Source organism: Lontra canadensis, unplaced genomic scaffold (assembly GCF_010015895.1).
Source record: "Lontra canadensis isolate GAN:19392208 unplaced genomic scaffold, GSC_riverotter_1.0 scaffold51, whole genome shotgun sequence".
Lineage (NCBI taxonomy): Eukaryota > Metazoa > Chordata > Mammalia > Carnivora > Mustelidae > Lontra > Lontra canadensis.
The window spans coordinates 13,570,443-13,591,429 of record NW_022631045.1 but is presented as its reverse complement, the minus strand read 5'-3'; the positions used below and the strand labels follow the sequence as shown (position 1 = coordinate 13,591,429).

General features: G+C 34.9%; 1 protein-coding gene across 2 annotated transcripts in view; it reads left to right on the top strand.

Annotated features, from left to right (window-relative positions):
- Positions 1 to 17,980, top strand: part of INTS6 (integrator complex subunit 6) — an 87,801-nt gene extending 69,821 nt beyond the window's left edge. For both annotated transcript variants that reach the window (XM_032874113.1, XM_032874115.1), the window contains exons 10-18: positions 735 to 829; positions 3,305 to 3,415; positions 4,435 to 4,650; positions 6,715 to 6,841; positions 7,664 to 7,806; positions 8,001 to 8,232; positions 13,992 to 14,363; positions 15,451 to 15,544; positions 17,357 to 17,980. In XM_032874113.1, coding sequence (XP_032730004.1) covers positions 735 to 829; positions 3,305 to 3,415; positions 4,435 to 4,650; positions 6,715 to 6,841; positions 7,664 to 7,806; positions 8,001 to 8,232; positions 13,992 to 14,363; positions 15,451 to 15,544; positions 17,357 to 17,450 — 1,484 coding nt within the window. In that variant the 3' untranslated portion in view covers positions 17,451 to 17,980. The remainder of the gene's footprint in view (positions 1 to 734; positions 830 to 3,304; positions 3,416 to 4,434; positions 4,651 to 6,714; positions 6,842 to 7,663; positions 7,807 to 8,000; positions 8,233 to 13,991; positions 14,364 to 15,450; positions 15,545 to 17,356) is intronic.
- The last annotated feature ends 3,007 nt before the right edge of the window (positions 17,981 to 20,987 follow it).

Sequence of the window (20,987 nt, the reverse complement as noted above, 5' to 3'; positions counted from 1 at the left end):
ATCTATTTTGTGTCTAAATGTAGATAGTGTATAGATTTTCTTGTGTATTTTCTGATTCTGCCTTTATTGTTACATGAAATACTGTTACATGAAACACATGATTGGTATCTATTTTTTTTTTTTAAAGATTTTATTTATTTATTTGAGAGAGAGAGATCCCAAGTAGGCAGAGAGGTAGGCAGAGTGAGAGGGGGGAAGCAGGCTCGCTGCTGAGCAGAGAGCCTGATGTGGGGCTTGATCCCGGGACCCTGGGATCATGACCTGAGCTGAAGGCAGAGGCTTTAACCTACTGAGCCACCCAACTGGCATCTTTTTATGTTTAAAATGGTATTACTCCATAAGTGACTCTTAATCTCACAAAACAAACTGAGGGTTGCTGCGGGGAGGGGGCTTGAGAGAGGGGGGTGGGGTTTTGGACACTGGGGAAGGTATGTGCTATGGTGAGTGCTGTGAAGTGTGTAAACCTGGTGATTCACAGACCTGTACCCCTGGGGTATAAAATAAATTATATGTTTATAAAAAATAAAAAATTTAAAACACTCAAAAAAATGGTATTACTACTCAAAATGGCAGAACTAAAAATTGTGCCCCTTTTAATTTTGTTAAAAACTTGATGTCTGATGTTACTGTCTTACAAATAAAAAAGGGGACTCTAAAAATGAAATGTATTTGACTTGAGTTTCATGTGCGAAAACAATTGATGATGATAGTTTGTTCACATTATACATTTATAGATGACTTGTTTAAAGTACATAAAGCAAAACCAACATTGAAATGGAGACAGTCATTTGAAAGTTATTTGAAGACAATGCCTCCCTACTATCTTGGGGTAAGAATGTTATTGTTAAAAATAGAACTTGTTATAAAATTTTACATTATGGTTATGGTTTACTGTAGGTATTAAAACTTATTTGTTGCTATTATAGAATGTACAGAATATACAAATGTTGTGAACATTGACCAATGTCAATGACCAAAGCAGATGTAATGGAAAAGAAAGGTTTCAGTGATTTGCATGATGATGACAGTAATGATCATGATAACGTATATATAATGCATACATTAGGCCTGATATTATGCTAAGCATTTTACATTTATTAACCTCATTAGTTTTTGATACAATGTTCTATTAACCTCATTTAATTTATATAGTAACCCTATGAGGTAGAAATCATCATTTCTGTTTCACAGATGAGGAAACTAAGGTACTAACGGATTAAATAATTTGTCCAAGGCTACATAGCTAATGTGTGGGAGACTAGAATTTAATCCCAGGCAGCTTGGCTTTTAGAATAGCTCCAATTGTTGTACTCCCTTATTAAGTTGCAGTTTTATAATTATTTTTCTTTAAGGGTACAGAATAATTTTTGTTGCTTTATTCCCTACGTCTTCAGAAACGTGTTTTTAGGTAGATAAGTATCTATTTTCAGAGAATCATACATTTTTAGAACCATAACTTTGTGATTACAGTTGACCCTTGAACAACACAGGTTTGAAGTGCATGGGTTCACTTATATGTGAATTTTTTCCGATAGATATAAAGGGAGATTTTTTTTGAGATTTTTTGCAATTTGGAAAAGTCACAGATGGACCATATAGCCTATAAATACTAAAAAAAAAAATTATCAAGAAAAACCTAGGTTATTGTGAGAATATAGTATATATATAATACATATTACATACAAAAATTAATGGTGTTACTAGGCTTCCAGTCAATAGCAGGCTATTAGTCGTTAAGTTTTGGGGGAATCAAAAGTTGTACACGGATGTTCGATTGTGTGGGGTCGGCACTTCTAGCCCTCATGTGGTTCAGAGGTCACCTGTACTTAACACCTCATGTATCATAGTAGGTAAGACCAATAATGTATATATTATTAAATGCATTATCTATTGTATGAAAAGTAACTTCTTAAGGAGGCCACTATTAAAAGCACTTTTAGCCATTATTTTTACTTTTAATGCAGGAATACTATAGCATTTGACAATAACTAATCTTTCTAAATGGTCTCTTCTAAAAGCATTAATTTCTTGAGCTTTGAAAATCATATTTTAGAGTTGTAAGAGATAAGTTGTGTGTCTAGCACATAGTGCCTGCCATGTAAGAGTGAAAAGGAAGGAACACGGAATATGAACTCTTACATATGTTGACTCATTTACGTTTCATAGCAACCTGCAGGATTTAGGCAAAGCTACATGGATTTTAAATATCAGAGCTGGGATTTGATTGCAGTTTGACACCAGTGCTTATAAACTTTCTGATGTCAGTGAATGGCTCTCATCCTTTTCTTTTTCTTCTTTTTAATTAAAAAAATTTTAAAAAAATTTTAACATAAAAAGATTACTTTTTTTATTAAAAAAATGTTTATTTATTTATTTGACAAAGAGAGACATAGTGAAAGAGGGACCACAAGCAGGGGGTAGTGGGAGAGGGAGAAGCAGCTTTCCCGCTAAGCAGGCAGCCTGATGCAGGGCTCTATCCTAGGACCCTGGGATCATGACCTGAGCCGAAGAGAGATGTTTAACGACTGAGCCACCCAAGTGACCTGGCTATCATCCTTTTCTGACTGTATCCCACTCACACATACTAGACTGTCCTGCTAGTGACATTTTTCTTAGCAAAAGTGGTAGGCTGTCCTTACAGTTGAAAATTATTTTACTATACCATATCCACAGTAAATATTAGACTGTTTTTTCCTTCAGAGCTTGTTTCTATTTTTTCAGTTCAGCTAATAAAGATTAACACTTACTGAATACCTGCTGTGTACCAGATGCTTCTGTATGTTGCTTTACATGTATTAATTCATTTAATCCCATGACAACCCTATGAAGTAGATACTATTGTCCTTTTCAAATGAGAAACTTTAGACCCAGAGAGGCTTTATAACCTGGTCTGGGGTCACAGAGCTAGTGAATGGTTGAGCCATAACCCACACAGTTACCCAAGGTAGAAATCTTCCATTTTTCTTGTGTCCTTTTCATGTCTTACTTTCTACCAACTCTCCCTCTGTGATGAGTCTCCTGCCCATTTCTTCCAAACTTAGTATCTCCAGTGATACTAAGGAGTATAGGACTTTACCTTTCCTGTCCCAGGTTTTGTTAAAATATAGCCTCTAATCCTTTTTAAGTATTTCAAGCTACCTTTTGTACCACTGGCAAACATTTTACTGAAATATAAATATGAATATGTTACTCTCTTATTGAAAAAAAGAATTTTTTTTGAAGAAATCTTCAAAACTGACAATACATGTAGTCTTAACCTTTTTGACAAGTTTAGGATTGAGTGATGTTTTCTCTTTTCCTATAGCCTTTGAAGAAAGCTGTTAGAATGATGGGAGCACCTAACCTAATAGCAGACAGTATGGAATATGGACTTAGTTACAGTGTCATTTCATACCTCAAAAAATTGAGTCAACAGGTAATGTTAAGAAGTAGAGCCATTAAGTATTTTGAATGGTTTTGGCTAAGATGCTTAACAGGTGGTCCTAATGGAATTAGGTTGTATTAATATATTATGTTTTAAAGCTACATGTATCATATATTAACATAATTCAGTCTCAAGTACATGGTGTGCTGTGTTTTGGAAGGTTAATTTGAAATAATAATTCCTAATTTATGGAAATGGCTTTATTATTGTGGTCCTAGATTTTCTACCACTGAAAATTCATGTTTTCTTTTGAGAAATTTGTGTTAGAAAGTTGTTTTTCTTAGACAAAAATCAGTTTCTTTTGCTTTATGTTTTAAAACCTATAGTTCTTTTTCTTTCAAAAATGGAAGTTTCTTTTGAAATATTTGTAAAAAACACTGTATTTTATAGTCATTTTGAATATAAATCACATTAATAGATATTCTGGTAGTCAAGCAGTATACAGTTAGACTGCCAAGATATTAAGACCATATAAAGTACATTATTTTTCTAGTACTTCTACCACCTGTACTTTAACTGCTCATGGAGATGTAGGTTGGATAGAGTCAAAATATTGCTACTTGCTTTCCAGTGAAAAGCTACATCATTTTTGTTATACCTATGAACATTTAGTTATGTGCTAATAATACTGTCTTTGAATAAATACTGATGAGTTATTTTTTCTGATTTTATATGATCTCTGAATTGGAAATCCACATTTTTATTTAGGGTTCACTTACATTTCATGGTTTAAATGTAGTGGGTACTAGTACATAAAAATAAATTGAAGTTGTTTTTGTTTGCCCTTCTCCAAAAGGTTATAATTGTAATGATTTAAAACTGTAAGACATTTTTATTTAAACTCTCTTTAGTTTACTAAGAACTTGACATGATCTATGCTACTTGGGTTTATAATTACATACATACTTTTTAATGACATAAATACTTAATTTATAGAAGACCAAAACTATTAGTATTTAATTTACTAATTTAGATTATGTCAAAACTAAATCTTACTATTTTTATTTTAGGCCAAAATAGAATCTGATCGAGTCATCGGATCTGTAGGCAAAAAAGTAGTACAGGAAACTGGAATTAAAGTCCGAAGCCGATCACATGGCTTATCAATGGCTTATAGGAAAGATTTTCAACAGTTGCTCCAGGGGATTTCAGAGGATGTTCCTCACAGACTGCTAGACCTTAACATGAAAGAATACACTGGCTTCCAAGTTGCTTTGCTCAATAAGGTAATAGTTATGTGAATTTTTAGCACTGCTCTAGTTATATTCTATGGTATTGTTAAATAAATCAGATTTTCCATTAATTGATAACTTAGTTTGACCAAACTTGTACCTCTGAAGAATAATGATCATTAATACTATTATTGAATCATAGAGTTTTAGAATTAAGACATTGTGCATGCTGCATGGATGAATAGGATGGATGAATAGTAAACCAACCCATTCATTTTATAGATGAGAAAACAAATGGGGTGCCTGGCTCACTCAGTTGGTAGAGCATGCCCCATTTGGAGTATAAAGATTACTGAAGCAAAAAAAAAAAAAAAAGGCAAGAAAGAAAACAGAGGCTGAAAGGTTGCCTGAAGTTACTTAGCTAGTCTTACAGTTCGCTGAAGTTTGGTACATAGCATGGTCCTAAAATGCTTTATGAATATTCATTATTAAAAAGATCTTCATTCCAGTGGCCTTTTTGGTAGAAAGAGATAAGCTGATCTAAAATTTATATGGAGATTTTAAAGCTCCTAGAATAGCTTAAAACAGTTTTGCAAAATAATGAATTTAGAATACTTGTACAGTCTAATTTTGAAACTTACTGTAAAGTTGTAGTAATCATCAGCATGTTGTATTGTTGGTATATGGGTAAACATATAGATCAGTAGACTAGAAGAGAGTCTAGAAGTAGACACTCACACATGTAGTCAATTTTTAACAGAGGTGCCAAAACAATTCAGTGGGTAAGAAGATAATCTCTTCAGAAATAGTGCTGGAACAGTTGGATACCCATATTCAAAATAATAAATTTTACCATTATCTCACATTACTTGGAGGTGCTTATGGTCTGAAATGTAAGAACTAAAACTATAAACTTCTAGAAGAAAACAGGAGAAAATCTTTATGACATTGGGTCAGGAGTCATTGAAGATTTCTCAAATACGGCACAAAAAGCACACAAAAAAACTTGATAAAGTTCATTAAAATTTAAATTTTTGTCTACAAAAGAAACTTTGTAAAATGAACTGGCAAGCTACAGCCTGGGAGAAGAGTATATATAGAACAAAGTATTTGTAGCACAATATGTAAAGAACTACAACTTAGTGATAAAAAAATAAACATCTAATAAAAAGTGGGCAAAATCTTTGAGAAGATACTTCACCAAATAAGATACATGAATTTAAACGCACGTAAAAAGTTGCTGTACCTTAATGGCCATTAGGGAAATGCAAATTAAAACTATAATGAGATCCCACTTCCCACCCACTAGAATGGCTATATTTGATATATAACCAGCAGTTCTACTCAAAGGTGTCTATCTACATGAAAGAAGTGAAGATATTTGTCCATAGAAAGGCTTTGTATGCAAATGTTCATAACAGCATTATTCATAATCACCAAAAACTGAAAACTGTTCATCCATGGGAAAATGGATAAAGATAGACTATATCCACAGAATGGACTACTACTCTGCAGTAAAAAAGAACAGACTACTTATACATTAATAACCATAGATGAATCTCAAAGCATCATCCTTAGTGAAAAAAGCCAGATAGAAAAGATTTGATACAGCAAATGCATTTATAAAGTGCAATGTAGGGTGACAGGAAGCAGATCAGTGGATGCCTGGGGATAGGAAAATTGATTGACAACAAATGGACACGAACAACATTTCTGGGGTGATGGAAGTGTTCTTAACTGGATTGTGGTGATGGTTTCACAATTGTAAATTTACTGACACTTGTCAAACTGTATACCTAAAATGGGTTAATTTATTGTATGTGAATTATACATCAAAGCTATGTTTCTTGGAAATTCGTTTTATATTTACTTCCCTTAGCCAGAATATATAGCAAAATCTTGAAAGATGTGAATTTATTTGATTGAACTTAACTACCAGTTTTGATCTTCTGGTTCCTAAAATAATACATTAAGATTGCATCATAATTCTTTATTATATTTTTAAAACTAATGAGACTTGTATATCTTATTTCCAAACCTATACTGCAGGCTAGAGACTTTAGTCTCTTTTAATTTATATTTAAAAATAAAAATAAATTTGTCTTTGTTTTTCAATAGGATTTGAAACCGCAGACATTTAGAAATGCGTATGACATACCAAGGCGGAATCTTTTGGATCACTTAACAAGAATGAGATCTAATCTTTTGAAGAGCACCCGCAGATTTCTTAAAGGACAGGATGAAGGTTAGATCATGGTTTTAAATAATGGTATTTCTTTTGTGAATTTCTTTCTTTATGTTGAAAAAACATGGTATATTAATCTAGCTTTTAAAGAATTACTATAGTAGTATTATATTTTCTTTGTAAATTCAAACAAATGAAATAAGTACTAAGTCATCTCTGATTCTCGACATTTTTTTCTATCATCACTGTTGTCCCAAATTCTTTCTCCTGGAGGTGACAACCTTTGTTAGCAGCTTAGTTTCTCTTTAAAGACTTTTTGTTCATGCATTAACACACACACAAAATCATTTTCTTGTGATACACTGGTATCTGGTGGTTTGACTCAGTTGGTCCGTACACATCCTGTTCCTTTAGCTGTTTCCATGGCATGTACTACAAATCAAGTCAGATGAGAATTTAACTCTTGGCCATCTCTGATGTAAGCATTCCAACTATAGCTTTATATAAAAAGGTTATGTGTGATACATCTTCTTTGTAAATTTTCCTATATTTAAATTCTTAATTGGAATAGTGAAGAATTCCTTTTCATGGCAATGTTAACACGTATTGCTTATTTTGCGCACTCAAGTTAACTGCAGTGTTTTTGCTTTGTTTAGAAGATAAAATCAATTCTTTTAAATTTTATTTTAAAAATTTTAAAAAGACTTCATTTTTGTCACAATATTTGTAGTGACAACACACTAATTTAACATATATGGTAAGGGAAGACTTCCTAGAATAATACTAGGTAGCATTCATATGTAAGAGGATATTATTTGATAATTAAAACAGTGTTGTTTTAGTGAGGCTAACTTTCTTTGTTGCTCTCTTCTATTTGAAAAGATCAAGTGCACAGTGTTCCTATAGCACAAATGGGGAATTACCAGGAATACCTCAAGCAAGTACCTTCTCCACTAAGAGAACTTGATCCTGATCAGCCTCGAAGGTTGCATACATTTGGCAACCCCTTTAAGCTAGATAAAAAGGTAAACTTAAAGTGTTCCACTGTATAATTCATTTGTGGATTTAACAGTTCTTAATTTAACTAAAGTAAGCTACTTTTCTTGGTAGACTAATAAATATCAACATAATTATAGTTGCTCTAATGGGGATTGGAATTAGTTATACCATTTAAAGACTGTATGTAAACTGAGGGAAATTATATTCTTTTTTGTTATAGGGTATGATGATAGATGAAGCAGATGAATTTGTGGCTGGACCTCAAAATAAACATAAACGACCTGGAGAACCAAATATGCAAGGGATCCCTAAAAGACGTCGCTGTATGTCTCCACTACTAAGAGGCAGACAACAGAATCCAGTTGTGAATAATCATATTGGAGGAAAAGGACCACCTGTACTTATGACTCAAGCACAGCCAGATCTTATTAAACCCCTTCCTCTTCATAAAAGTAAGAGTTTTTACAAAAAACATTAGTGCTGCTTTTTGTCTCTTCGTGGGGAAGGGATTTTTTAATTATGGAAAATATTGAGTGTCTAGAAAAGATACTTGTTTCTTTGTTTCTTCTAAATTAGCATGTAATCATTTTATGTCTTTTTAAAGAACAGTTGTTGGATATTTCGTATATTTATTATGCTTGATTATAGCTAGCATGATCTAAATATCATTTACAAGTCTGAAGTATTTCAGAATAACAGTATTAAAGGGAGATTATCAATACCCACAGAAAGATGGTTTTCAGTTTCAGGTTAATTCAGCCACTAGTTATTTTATATATATATATATGTGTATATATATATATATATATGTGTGTGTGTGTATATATATATATACACACACACATATATATATATATATATTATTGTAAACAGTGCTAGGCATTGAGGTATAGCAGTGAATGAGACAGTAGTGATCTCTGCCTTCATTGATAATGAGTAAGGAAAGACAGTCATTGAATGTTTCATTAGAAGTGTGATGCATGTTATAAAAGGGAAGTCAGGTATGTTTTGGAAGCATGTGGTAAAAGGATTCATCTTAGTTTGTGGGGTCAAGACCCTTTACTGAGGAAGTTAGGTTTAAGCCAACATTTGAAGGGTGAATGGGAATTGTTTTGCAAAAGCTGTGCATTTGGTAGTAGTGCTAAGCAGTTTTGCTACGTGCTACTATATGCTACAGTAGTGTAAGAAGAATATGTGCAAATGTATACACTAAAGAGAAGGGATTAAGGGAACTGAAAGCATCTTAGTATAGCAAAGGTATTGGGAATGAGATAAGGTAAGAAATTAAAGATAGGCTGAGGCCAGAGCATGGAGGGCCCTGGAGGCCATTGTAAAGATTGTAGACTTTAAGGACAATGAGAATCTTTGAAAGGTTTTGAAGAGCTAGTGACCTGATCTGATTAGAATTTTATAAAGACCAGGCCAACTGTACTGTGTGAAATATTGTTAGGGAAGAACAAGAGTGGATTTAGGGGAACCATTAGTGAATTAATGATTGCATTAATTATTGGTAGTGATCATTTGTAGTTTATAACATCTTAACTGGAGAGAAACCAAATATTCTATACCTCCTGATGGAATTATACAGTACTACTTTTGAAGTACTCTTACCAAAAAAAAAAAAAAGGAGAAAGACACTGAACCTTATTAATCTGATCAAGCTTGTAGATCTAACTACCAGTTTATAGGAAATACAAAGGATAGAGAAACAAATGACAAAACAGGGATATAATTAGCATAATCCGGATTGTGGAAAACTACAGGACCAAGAATATGGGGTCTGTATGTTTCCAGAAAAAGTGCATAGCAAAAAGAGAGGTTACAGAAGGATCTTACAGATTAAATGGTAGTTAGAAGACATATAAACTAATTATAATGTACAGGGCCTGATTTGGACCCTGAAACAAATAAAATCGAAGTTTCCCTACAAATAGAAAATGTGCAAGGTAATTAGATTAGGGACATTGATAGGATAATTGATGTTGTTAAATAATTATTATGGATGCACAGAAACTAGTTAGGAAACCCAGGGAAGAGCTAATGACTTGGCAGTGGAGTTTCAAGAAGAACATGTATTTGAGAAATACTTGGATGTATCAGTAAAGACTTCGTGATGATGGACCGCATATTAGAGCCAGGGCAAGAGAGGAGTTGAGAGATGCTGGGTAGATAAGGATGAAAGAGTGGAGTGGAAGGAGAGAGGATGAGTGAGTTTAGAGGCACCCACTAAATAGCCATGTGGAGATCCTTAGGTAGAAGATGGGTATTTTAGTTTAGACCTCAGAAGAAGAGACAGGGAAAAAGAGAGAGGTGCAGGAGGCAGTCTTAACCTCCTTGGAGTGAATTAAATCACAGCAAGGGAAACAATGAGAAGCAGCAGCCTAGAGCAGAACTTTGAAAGTGCCAAAGTTGAGAGAAATAAGGTTCAAAAAAGGAGATTAAGAGGGAAGAATCCAAGAAATAAGGAGATGAGAAGAATTTGGCATCATGAGAGCTAAAGGGAAAGAGAATTGAGTGGTTAGCAGTCTCAGATACTTACATGGATTGGTCCAGAGGATTAGAAAGGTTCTGATGGCCTTTGGCCACCTTAGCACGAGCAATTCTGATGAAATAAAGAGGACAAAACACTGACAAAGTGGTTTGAGGAGTGAAAGATGAGAAAATGGAGACAATGAATGTAAGACAACCCATTTAAGAAGTTTAGCTGTGGGGAAAATTGGACAGCTATATATAGAAGAAGGAAACTTGACCATTCTCTTAACACCATATACAAAGATAAACTCTAAATGGATGAAACATCTAAATGTGAGGGAGGAATCTATCAAAATCCTAGAGGAGAATAAAGGCAGTAACGTCTTTGGCATCGGCCACAGCAACTTCTTTTATGTCATGTCTCCAAGGGCAAGGGAAACAAAAGCAAAAATGAACTTTTGGGACTTTATCAAGATAAAAATCTTCTGCACAGCAAAGGAAACAGTCAGCAAAACTAAGAGGCAACCCACAGAATGGGAGAAGATATTTGCAAATGACATTACAAATAAAGGACTGGTATCCAAGATCTATCAAGAATTCTCAAACTCAACATCCAAAAAACAATTGAGTCAACAAATGGGCAGAAGATACGAACAGACACTTCCCAAAGAAGACATACAAATGGCTAACAGACACATGAAAAAATGTTCATCATTAGCCATCAGGGAAATGCAAATCAAAACCACATTGAGATACCACCAGTTAGCATGGCAAAAATTAAGACAGGAAACAACAAATGTTGGTGAGGATGCAGAGAAAGGGAATCTTCTTAACACTGTTGGTGGGAATGCAAGTTGGTGCAGCCACTCTGGAAGACAGTATGGAGGTTCCTCAAAAAGTTGAGAAATAGAGCTACCCTATGACCCAGCAATAGCACAACTGGGTATTTTACCCCAAAGATATAGATGTAGTGAAAAGAAGGGGAACATGCACCCCAGTGTTCATAGCAGCAATGTCCACAATAGTCAAACTGTGAAAGGAGCCAGATGCCCTTCAACAGATGAATGGATAAAGAAGATATGGTTCATATATACAATGGAATATTACTCAGCCATCAGAAAGGATGAATACCCACCATGTGCCTCAACATGCGTGGAACTGGAGGGGATTATGCTAAGTGAAATAAGTCAAACAAAGAAAGAGTTCTCACATGGTTTCACCCATATGTTCCTTATATTCCACATCTGAGATGAATCAGATGAAACCATCTTGATTCTAGATCCGTGACATTATATGACATTAGGAGAAGGAAGGGGAAAGTGAAGGGAGGGAATCAGAGGAAGAGACGAACCATGAGAAACTAGAGACTCCAGGAAACAATCTGAGGGTTTCAGAGGGGAGAGGAATTGGGGGATGGGTTAGCCTGGTGATGAGTATTAAGGAGGGCAGGTGTTGTAATGAGCACTGGGTGTCATGCAAATAATGAATCATGGAACACTACATCAAAAACTAATGATGTACTGTATGGTGACTAACATAATGTAAAAAAAAATTGTATGTATATATAGTTGCAAAAAAACGAAGTTTAAAATGCAGCATGGGGGAGATGGGAAAAGAATGATAGCTGGAAGAAGTCATGGGGTTAAAAATGGTGACTTTGCTTTGTCTTAAAGATGACAGAGTTGAGCTTGTTTTTAAATGCTGGTATGATGGAACCAGGAGGTAGTGGTTGAAAAAGAAGACGAGAGAAAGCATAATCAGCACAAAATCATTGGGAAGGCAGAAGGGAATGGTCCAAAGCCCAGATGAAAGAATGTTGCTTCCACTGAAGCAGATGAGTGTGGGCACAAGTGGGAAGTAGAGAAGTTCCTACTTCATGGCTCTCCTTTTCTTTCCTCTGTGAAGTTGAAGGTGACATATACTATGGAGAGGAGAGGAGAGATTGGGAAAGTCAGAGATGTTAAGAGAGTGGAGAAGGTTAGAATGGTCTTTTGTGAGAGAGGGAGAAATAAGACTGCTAGGTAGTGCTAAATCCAGGGACACTTGGCTGGGTATGGTGATCACTGCAGAGCTGGATCGTATTTCTCCAGTGGTGCTCATCATTCCAAATGCAAGTCTAGGGCAAGCAGATAGAGTCATCAGGTTTGGAGTTTTGCCTGGCAGGTATCATGGGAGGACAACAGAATGAGAGAATTTAGGATGCTGATAAAAAGTAATACATTATGGGGTATAAGTTGAATAGATAAGAAAAAGTCATTTAGAAGGTAGGATCTGATGAATAGGAGGGAGAAAGTGGAGGAGTTGTTGGAGTAAGAGTCTGGTTGAGTTGTAGAAAAACAGCAGGAGTCCTGCTAAGAGATGGCTTATACTCCTCTATCCATGGATTTGTGTTTGATTTGTGAGGCAAACGAGATGAGAAATTAAAGAATTGAGAGGCCATGTTCTTGGCAGGTGATCTGCGTAGACACTGAAGTCATATATTACAGTACTTCCCAAACTTTAGTGTGTAATTGAATCACTAGGGGGATCTAGTTAAACTGCAGATTCTAATTCCTTGTTTAGAGTGGGGCTCAAGATGAGCATTTCTAGTAAACTCTCTGGTGCTAATACTGCTTGTCTTAGACCATACTTTGTGTAGTAATGACCTAGGAGAATGCCCAAGGGACAGGGGGATAGAAGGAAGCCTGAACCAAGTTGACCACAGAGGTGTGCCTTGGAGGTCAATGAGGCTACTGATAAGAAGAGAGAGGATGAGCAGAGTGGCATAGTTGAGCCTCGAAAGAGCCAGAGTGTTCTAAGAGTGCATGGAGAAAGGATCTTGAAGTGGCACTAGAAGGTGAAGGAGTAGGTGACTCCACATCCTTATTTTAAGTCTGTGGAGAGTGTTTGAGAGAAAGTAATTTCTATTTCAGGTCTGAAAATTTCAGTGTCTTGGCCAGAGAGCTGGGTTTCAGTTAAAGCTGGAGTTGTAGAGAATATTCAGGAAAATATGCAAATCATGGGAGGGGATTTAGAGAGGGAGTCAGAAGTCTTAAGGGATTTTTGTGGGAATGAGTTTACCTTTTGGACAGTAAATGAGGGAAGTAGAGGTGACTTTAGCTAGTGTCCTGAAGTTTGGTGAGTAGTCAGAGAACTTCTAATTCAGCAGCTTTCTGGAGGGGGGAGCAGAGTTTGCAAGCTTTTTTTTTTTTAAGTCTAGTAAGTAATCTGATGCGCTGTTGTGGGCACCAGGCTCTTCTATGTTGCTTGAGTAACAAAGACTGGATGGGTGGTTATAAGAAGAGAGTATACTGTAAAGTGATCTGTTTGGTGGTGTGTTCCCTGCAGAGTATTGATCGGTTTGGACTTCCTGTGTTTACTTTTGCCTCTGAATAATAGTATGTGTATAAGGCAGAGGTCTGTTGGAATGAGCTAAGGCTCTCTTTATATTTCTCTAAAGCATTAGAAATCTACTTGTTCAGTAAAATCGCCATAGAATAAAGCAGAGAACTAAAAGTTGGCTTGAAATTGTCTTTTATTTTTTTTTCCTAAGGGCAAAAGTTATACAGAATTTGTAACTAGTATAAATGTTTCATGTTGAATTCTGCCATCTCTTTAGCAGAGCTTATTAAGAACATGTAGTATTTGTTAATTTGCATCCATCAAGGAGATTAGTTGTGATTTGCTATAATATTATTTGTAGCATTTTTGTACTGTGTTCTTTGGCTCACATCATTTTTTTTTCTTATCTTTTTTTTAGTTTCAGAGGCCACTAATGATTCGACAATAGATGATGTGGTTGAAAATCATGTTGCAGACCAACTTTCATCAGATATTACACCAAATGCTATGGATGCTGAATTTTCACCTTCTTCTCCAGCCAATTTACTGGAACGACCAACCAATCATACAGAGGCTCTTGGTCATGACCATTTAGGAACTAATGACCTCACTGTTGGTGGATTTTTAGAAAATCACGAGGAACCAAGAGATAAAGAACAGTGTCCTGAAGAGAATATACCAGCATCTTCACTCAACAAAGGAAAGAAATTGATGCATTGTAGAAGCCATGAAGAGGTCAACACTGAACTAAAAGCACAAATAATGAAAGAGATCCGAAAGCCAGGAAGAAGTATGTATAATTAGAGGCAAACCTCATATTTGATTTCTGTTTGTGCTCAGAGAAGAGTCAGATTAACTAAAAAACATAGATTGATTCTAGATCAGTGACGAACAACGTATGAGATATAGATATATAGATATAGATATATAAAAGATTTGGTTCTTTATTCAACCTACAAACACTAAATATTTGCTATATCCAAAGTATTATGGTGTAGATATGGGAAGCAGGAGGGACTGAGAGCAGAGCTTAAAGAACACACAGATAAATTGCACACAGTTCCTACCATGACAGGGACCTGGAGTCCTGAGTATTTTTCTACATAGCAGCTGCAGTTAAATGTAACAGCAAACCCAAAAAGATGGAGTGAATATTAGATGACTTTAGGTCTGGGAAGTTCCTGGCATAGTATCTACTACTGCCTTTAAGGTTTAAACTATGAGAGTGACCAGGGATATGTTTAAGCAAAAAAAAAAAAAAAACCAAAACAGAAGTTATAAAAGCTGTCTGTTACATGAATACTAAAGAACTTTGTGGGATAAAATTTCAATATTATTGGCATTCATTCAAAAGATGTTGACAGATCACCTGCTATGATGATAACAGTGACCCACGGGTGGTTCAGAAGTGGGTAAGATAACCCTTGCTTATAGTCCTTGGCAGAGTTTTTGAAATTTTGAAAATTTGAAACTGAAATAGCACTTTTACCTGTTTCTCCCACCCCTCCCTTTGCCCCTCCCTACCATGGAACTGTAGTTTAGAATTTGAATTACAAGGGTGGAGGCACCTTGCTTCTTTTTCAGTGGCACTATCAGGAGGCTCTTCCCCTATTTTTCTAAGCTTTGTGTTTGATATCTTCATGGGAACTTTTACCAAGAACACAACTTAACAAGTTATTTTGTCTTTGCTGATATATGATGGAAATATATTATATATATATACACACACACACATATGATTCTTAGTGGTGAAAATTTTATGTGGAATGTCTTGGTTTCATGTAGTATATCTTGATATAGAAAGTGCAGTAGAAAAATATTGAATAAGAGTGTGTAGAAAAGCCACTTAAATTTTTCTTTTTGCTTCTCATTTTAAGAATATGAAAGAATCTTCACGTTACTGAAGCATGTGCAAGGCAGTTTACAAACAAGACTAATATTTTTACAAAATGTCATTAAAGAAGCATCAAGGTAAAGAATTTATTGCACATTTTGAAATGATTATGAAATGAGTTTCCAGCTTACAGTCAATATTTTAATAATACCTATTCTGTACTTGTGGTATTATGCATATATATGACACACCCATGTGTATAGAAGTTCTTCTTCTTTTTTAGTTTATTGAAAGAAGTTCAATAAACTAAAAACAGCCACAAAATTCTTTGCCAATTTTGGACGTTTTCTCCCTATAGATTACAGATATTTGTATAATTCTCATTTATCCTACTCTTGACTTTTTGGGGTCTTTGTATTTTTTAGCCTTTAATTTTTCTCCTTTGTATATTTGGATTATAGTTAATATTAATCAGTGATTAGAAATAACCTTGAGGGGCGCCTGGGTGGCTCAGTGGGTTAAAGCCTCTGCTTTTGGCTCAGGTCATGATCCCAGGGTCCTGGGATCGAGCCCCACATTGGGCTCTCTGCTCGGCAGGGAGCCTGCTTCCTCCTCTCTCTCTCTGCCTACTTGCGATCTCTGTCTGGCAAATAAATGAATAAAATCTTCAAAAAAAAAAAAAAAAGAAAGAAAGAACCTTGAAAGGCAATATTTGGATGCAGTTCATTTGTACATGGGAAAATGTGTAATTAAGGGGAGCAGAGTTGGACAAATGGGCCTTATTCTAATTGCTTCAGTAGCCCAGGATTATGTACTTTAATACAAAGAATGTGGATCAAGATTATAAATTGTAACTATGAAGTGCAATTAACTGGAAATTGTAGTTGTGAGTTTAGGGAGTACAAAAAACATTTATTTTTCTTTTAATACTTCTTTAGTATTTTAAGAAAACTTAGTGTTATCTGGCCTTCTAAATATACCCACCCTTTAATGGTTGCCCAGTTTCTTCCATGGTACGCATAAAGGTATGTTTAGATAGAGCAGTTAATTTTTTTTCTTTTTTTGGAGTGGCTAGAGCATAGGCCACTTTGAAGGTTCAAGATAAGGCCATAACTTTTCATGTTATTTATTTTGAATATTTAACCTATTCTTTTCTTTATGTAACATTTTATCAACTCAAACTTCATCATAGATCTAGCTATATTCCTGGTGCTTGCCCTCTACTTCTGCCCCCTTATAGGGAGATTGGAAATATTATGGTAGCTATGTATATGAATTTACAAATAGGAAGTGGGTATAGATTGGACAGTGAGCGGCAGCAGTATTAGTACTTATGTGGGTGAATGCAATTTTAATCTACTGTATTAGTGAAAAAAATTTCAAATTGCCCCTTGAATGTTAAATGTTTGCTATATCCTGTTGCCACAGATACCTAATTATCCTTGATTTGCTAGCTCTCAAATTTAATAGTGGAACCCAAGGGTTTTTTTAATGTTACCATCCAACTATTCATTTCTTCTTTGGTTTTGTGGGGGTTATACTCATACTTTTTTCACATTCCTTTCAAGACATTCAACTTTAAAGAGCATCAGAAGCTATGGGAGTCATTGCTTTGGGAGTCCAAATTTTTTTGGAATATTTATAACCCTTGTAAATGTTAGGGGTTTTTTGTTTTTCTTTTTGGATGTAGAACAAATAACTTGCTTCCATTATACCTGGGCCTAGATTATTTGTTTCAGGAACAGACTGTAATTCTGCACTGATAAAATAATTTGCTGATCTTCAAGTGAATTTTATATATCATTAAGTTGTTTTTTTCCATTTTCATTTTCCTTTGAAAAATCTTCCCAAGACAGTTGCTGTCTTAAAAACAAAACAAAACAAATTATACTGATCTATATCCATTAAAAAGAAATTGAGAGTGCTATTACTTATTTTTTTTTATACAGGTTTAAAAAACGAATGCTAATAGAACAACTGGAGAACTTCTTGGATGAAATTCATCGAAGAGCCAATCAGATCAACCATATTAATAGCAATTAAAAGAAAACAGAATGTGGCCACTTGTTTCACTATCTTCTCCAAATACAAAGTAAATACAAGACTGTTGTGATCTTGCATTCATTTTTTGACATGCATTGTTGGCTATTTGAAATACTAAGAGCAAGTCTACAGATCCTTTTTCCATCATTTTACAGTGACCTTTTCTTCATTTTGGTTTATTTTTGTAATGTGAAAAATATCACTCTAAAACACATTTTTATTTAACAAACTAAAAATATTCCTCCAAATCTCTTGCTTGTCATTGACTCTTGCGTGTCAATTTCCCTCAGGTTCTATTTTCTTAAACCAACCTTTAAAATTGTCACCTCTGTTAAGGTTGAACTTTGCCAAAAAAATAAAAAAGAAGTTACTTTGTAATTTTTGGGGAAAAAAGCACATACATTAAAACTAGGTAATGTTTTGTATATACAGTTATTTTGGATATATTATTGTAAGTTGTACAAATGTATTTTGAAGAATATTTAAGAAAAGCACTTTTGTTATTCCATCAATAAATGCTCTATTTTACTCTTGTGTGGTTTAGGAAATAATCACATTTAAAGTAATCATTTAAAACCATCTTAAGGATAATGGAATTTTAAAGGCCTTGCTTTTTAAGCATTGGAAAAATACACCACTTGAAGTTCATATTTGTTAAAGCTAACTGTAATTACCTGTTACATAACCTGCATTGTCTTTTTACTCTGTGTTCTTAGATTTTGTTGGCCACACCAACATACTCCCATTTCTGCCTAGATAATAGAAGTGATGGTATCTGGGGCAAATAGGCAGACACTTTAAAAGCTGTTTAAAAGCAGACATCTTTAATATTGGTTTCTTTAGTCCCAACACCTTTTTCCTTTCTCACTAGGATTATGGATGGCACTAAGTTGAAGCTGTTAGTTAGGGAGTTGTAAGTTTGAGGTACATTACATACTCTGAAATGTCTACTCTTTAGCAGCTTGATGCCATGCTTACAAAAGTCCCACAACAAATTGGGGGTTCAAAGAGGATCTCTTTGTTCTCCTCTGCTATTCTTATATATAAACTCTCCATTTTGTTTAGAGGCTAAATAGAAAGCAAACATTTCAGATGACTTTGCTCATTGTGCATTCCCCCTGAATTACCCAGGATAAGGAAAAACCAACACTGTTCACTGTCCACTCTCAGTCCAACATGACCTCATGTGTCTTCACTGAGGATGTGACCCTATGACCAGACTCATTCACCTTTCATAGATCACTGCTGTGCCTTGTAGTGCTTTTGGGGTAACCAATAGAAAGGAAGGTTAAAATACATTTAGATTAAAAGAAGGCAAAATAAATTTATAAAATTATAGTAAAATTGATGGAATTTTAGTTTCATAATATTTGAAAATCACATACCCTTATCTTTTTACACTTTAGCAGAACATTTTTAAAATTTCAAGGGTATAGCAGAATGCAATTGTAACTTTTTATGAAGAAAAGCATAGATGAAAGTGGAGAATATGCTTGAGATCTCTTAATTTAGGGGATTTGAAACTCTCCCAATGCTGAAGACAAATCCTGTCAAGAAAAAAAGGCATTTAATGTAACGTTACATAGTATTTTCATATGCAATTCTTTAAACCTTTTTTACCTCTACAAATACCTTTAAAGCAGGATATCATTTAATAGATGGAATTGTTAAGGTAATTACCTGAGTCACTGCTAAATTCAAGAGCTACACAAAATCCAGAATACACTGGTCTTAAATTGTCTTTATGTATATTTTGATTCTGTGATTAATAGAAGGGATTACAAGTCATTCAGATAAAAGTTCATACTTGAGAATATTTAGGAAAGGGATTCAGTCTTTCCCAATGTTTAGCAGCTTTCCTTATCAGGAAGTTCTTATTTCCATTTTAGAGATTGCTCATGAAGTAATAATCCTCTAAACCCTTCACCTTAATACATTTTTGGGGATGAACCCTAGAGGGAGTTGGGAAGAGAAAGTTTCTTCAGTCTCCTCTTTCTGTCCTTAATCTCTCTGCCATCATACTCTATAGCCTGCCTCATCCAAAACCTAGTCACAAGATTTGAAACCATTCGAGAAACTCAGGCTTAATATCCCATCTTGAAGGTTTTTTAAAGTTTAAGAAACTGGGCATATTAGTTAAATTAGTAAAATACTATAGAATTGTAAGCAAAGGGGAGGGAGGGAGTATATTTCAGGGGAATATCATGCCTCTTAGGCCCTGTAGATCACCAGTTGGCTTTAGGCTGGACAAAGGATATTCTCCAACAGTTTAATCTTGAGATTAAGATCATTCTTCTTAATGTTCCCATATGTGTCCCATTGTCAATGGATTCATTATTTGCCCTAATCAGTAAGATTTATCAGTTTGGTGTACTGAAGGTTGAAACTGATTCCTATCTCTTTAATACCCCCCCTCTCACCAGAATAGTCACTTTGCCTTGAATCATGTGGGCAGATACCTCCCAGAAAGAGTAAATAAACTCACAAGGACTATATGTAGATGTGCGGCGGATTATGGAATTGGTTTTGGATTAGGCTTTTATTTTCATTGTTTATTGAGGCAGTTGTGAAAACTCCTATCATTGAAATAGTGGTGTGTCCTTTACTAGTTCAAAGGTTTTACGTCATTTTTATGCAGTTGAATTCCAAAAGAGAAACTGTTCTCTTTTAACTGTCATCAACTTTTATTGGCGATCAGCTTTTGACAATGATCTTTCTGTTCACGTTTAGTCCTGTCTCTGTTTCTTGAGGAAGTAGAACCTGTCATTTTTTTCATCTTTCATTTTTTTGACATGTATCCTTTCTTAAGAGAGGGCTCTCTGTTGCCTGTTCTGAGTGATAAGAGACAATTTCATCTAATATATATGGGGTTGGAATGATCATGGTGAAATCCTAGGAGGATTATATTCTGTTGATGGACTTTTTCTCCCCAAATAGATTATTTCCTAGTGAATGATTATCTTCATCCTTTTTGTCACAAAAGTGTTCCTTTGATTTCTAGCACAAGTTACAGCAGTATGCAAATGATTCTCAGATAAAATGATGTTGACAGTATTTCCTTAACAATTTGTGTAAAACCTATGCGTAATTCTCATTCTAACTTTTGACTTTTTTTCTCTCCATAAATAAAAGTAATGCCTGATGTTTAGTTAAAGTAGATCCACTTTTGCTTGATTTTGTTAGTCTTGTTCCATCCTATTTCTTTTTAACACATTGTTTCAACTTGCCAACAACTCTTTACTGAGAATCTCTTTTCCTTCCCAGGCTGATAAATAATTGTCGGGGGAGGGGGAACATTGCAAGGAATAATTTGAGTACTTTGTTCATTGTTGAAGCTGAAAGGACCTCTGCTTGTCCTTCTGATGTGCTAAGGCTTTGCCGGTACCATACCATCTTTAGCTTAAGACAAGATTGTATAGTGGGACTTAGAAGTACTAGGGCAAACACTTGATTTTTGTGGCATTTCAGCAAGCATAAGAAAGATCAACAAAAACTAGAAATCCTGGTGCATTCACTAGAATACTGGGGTTGCTGAGT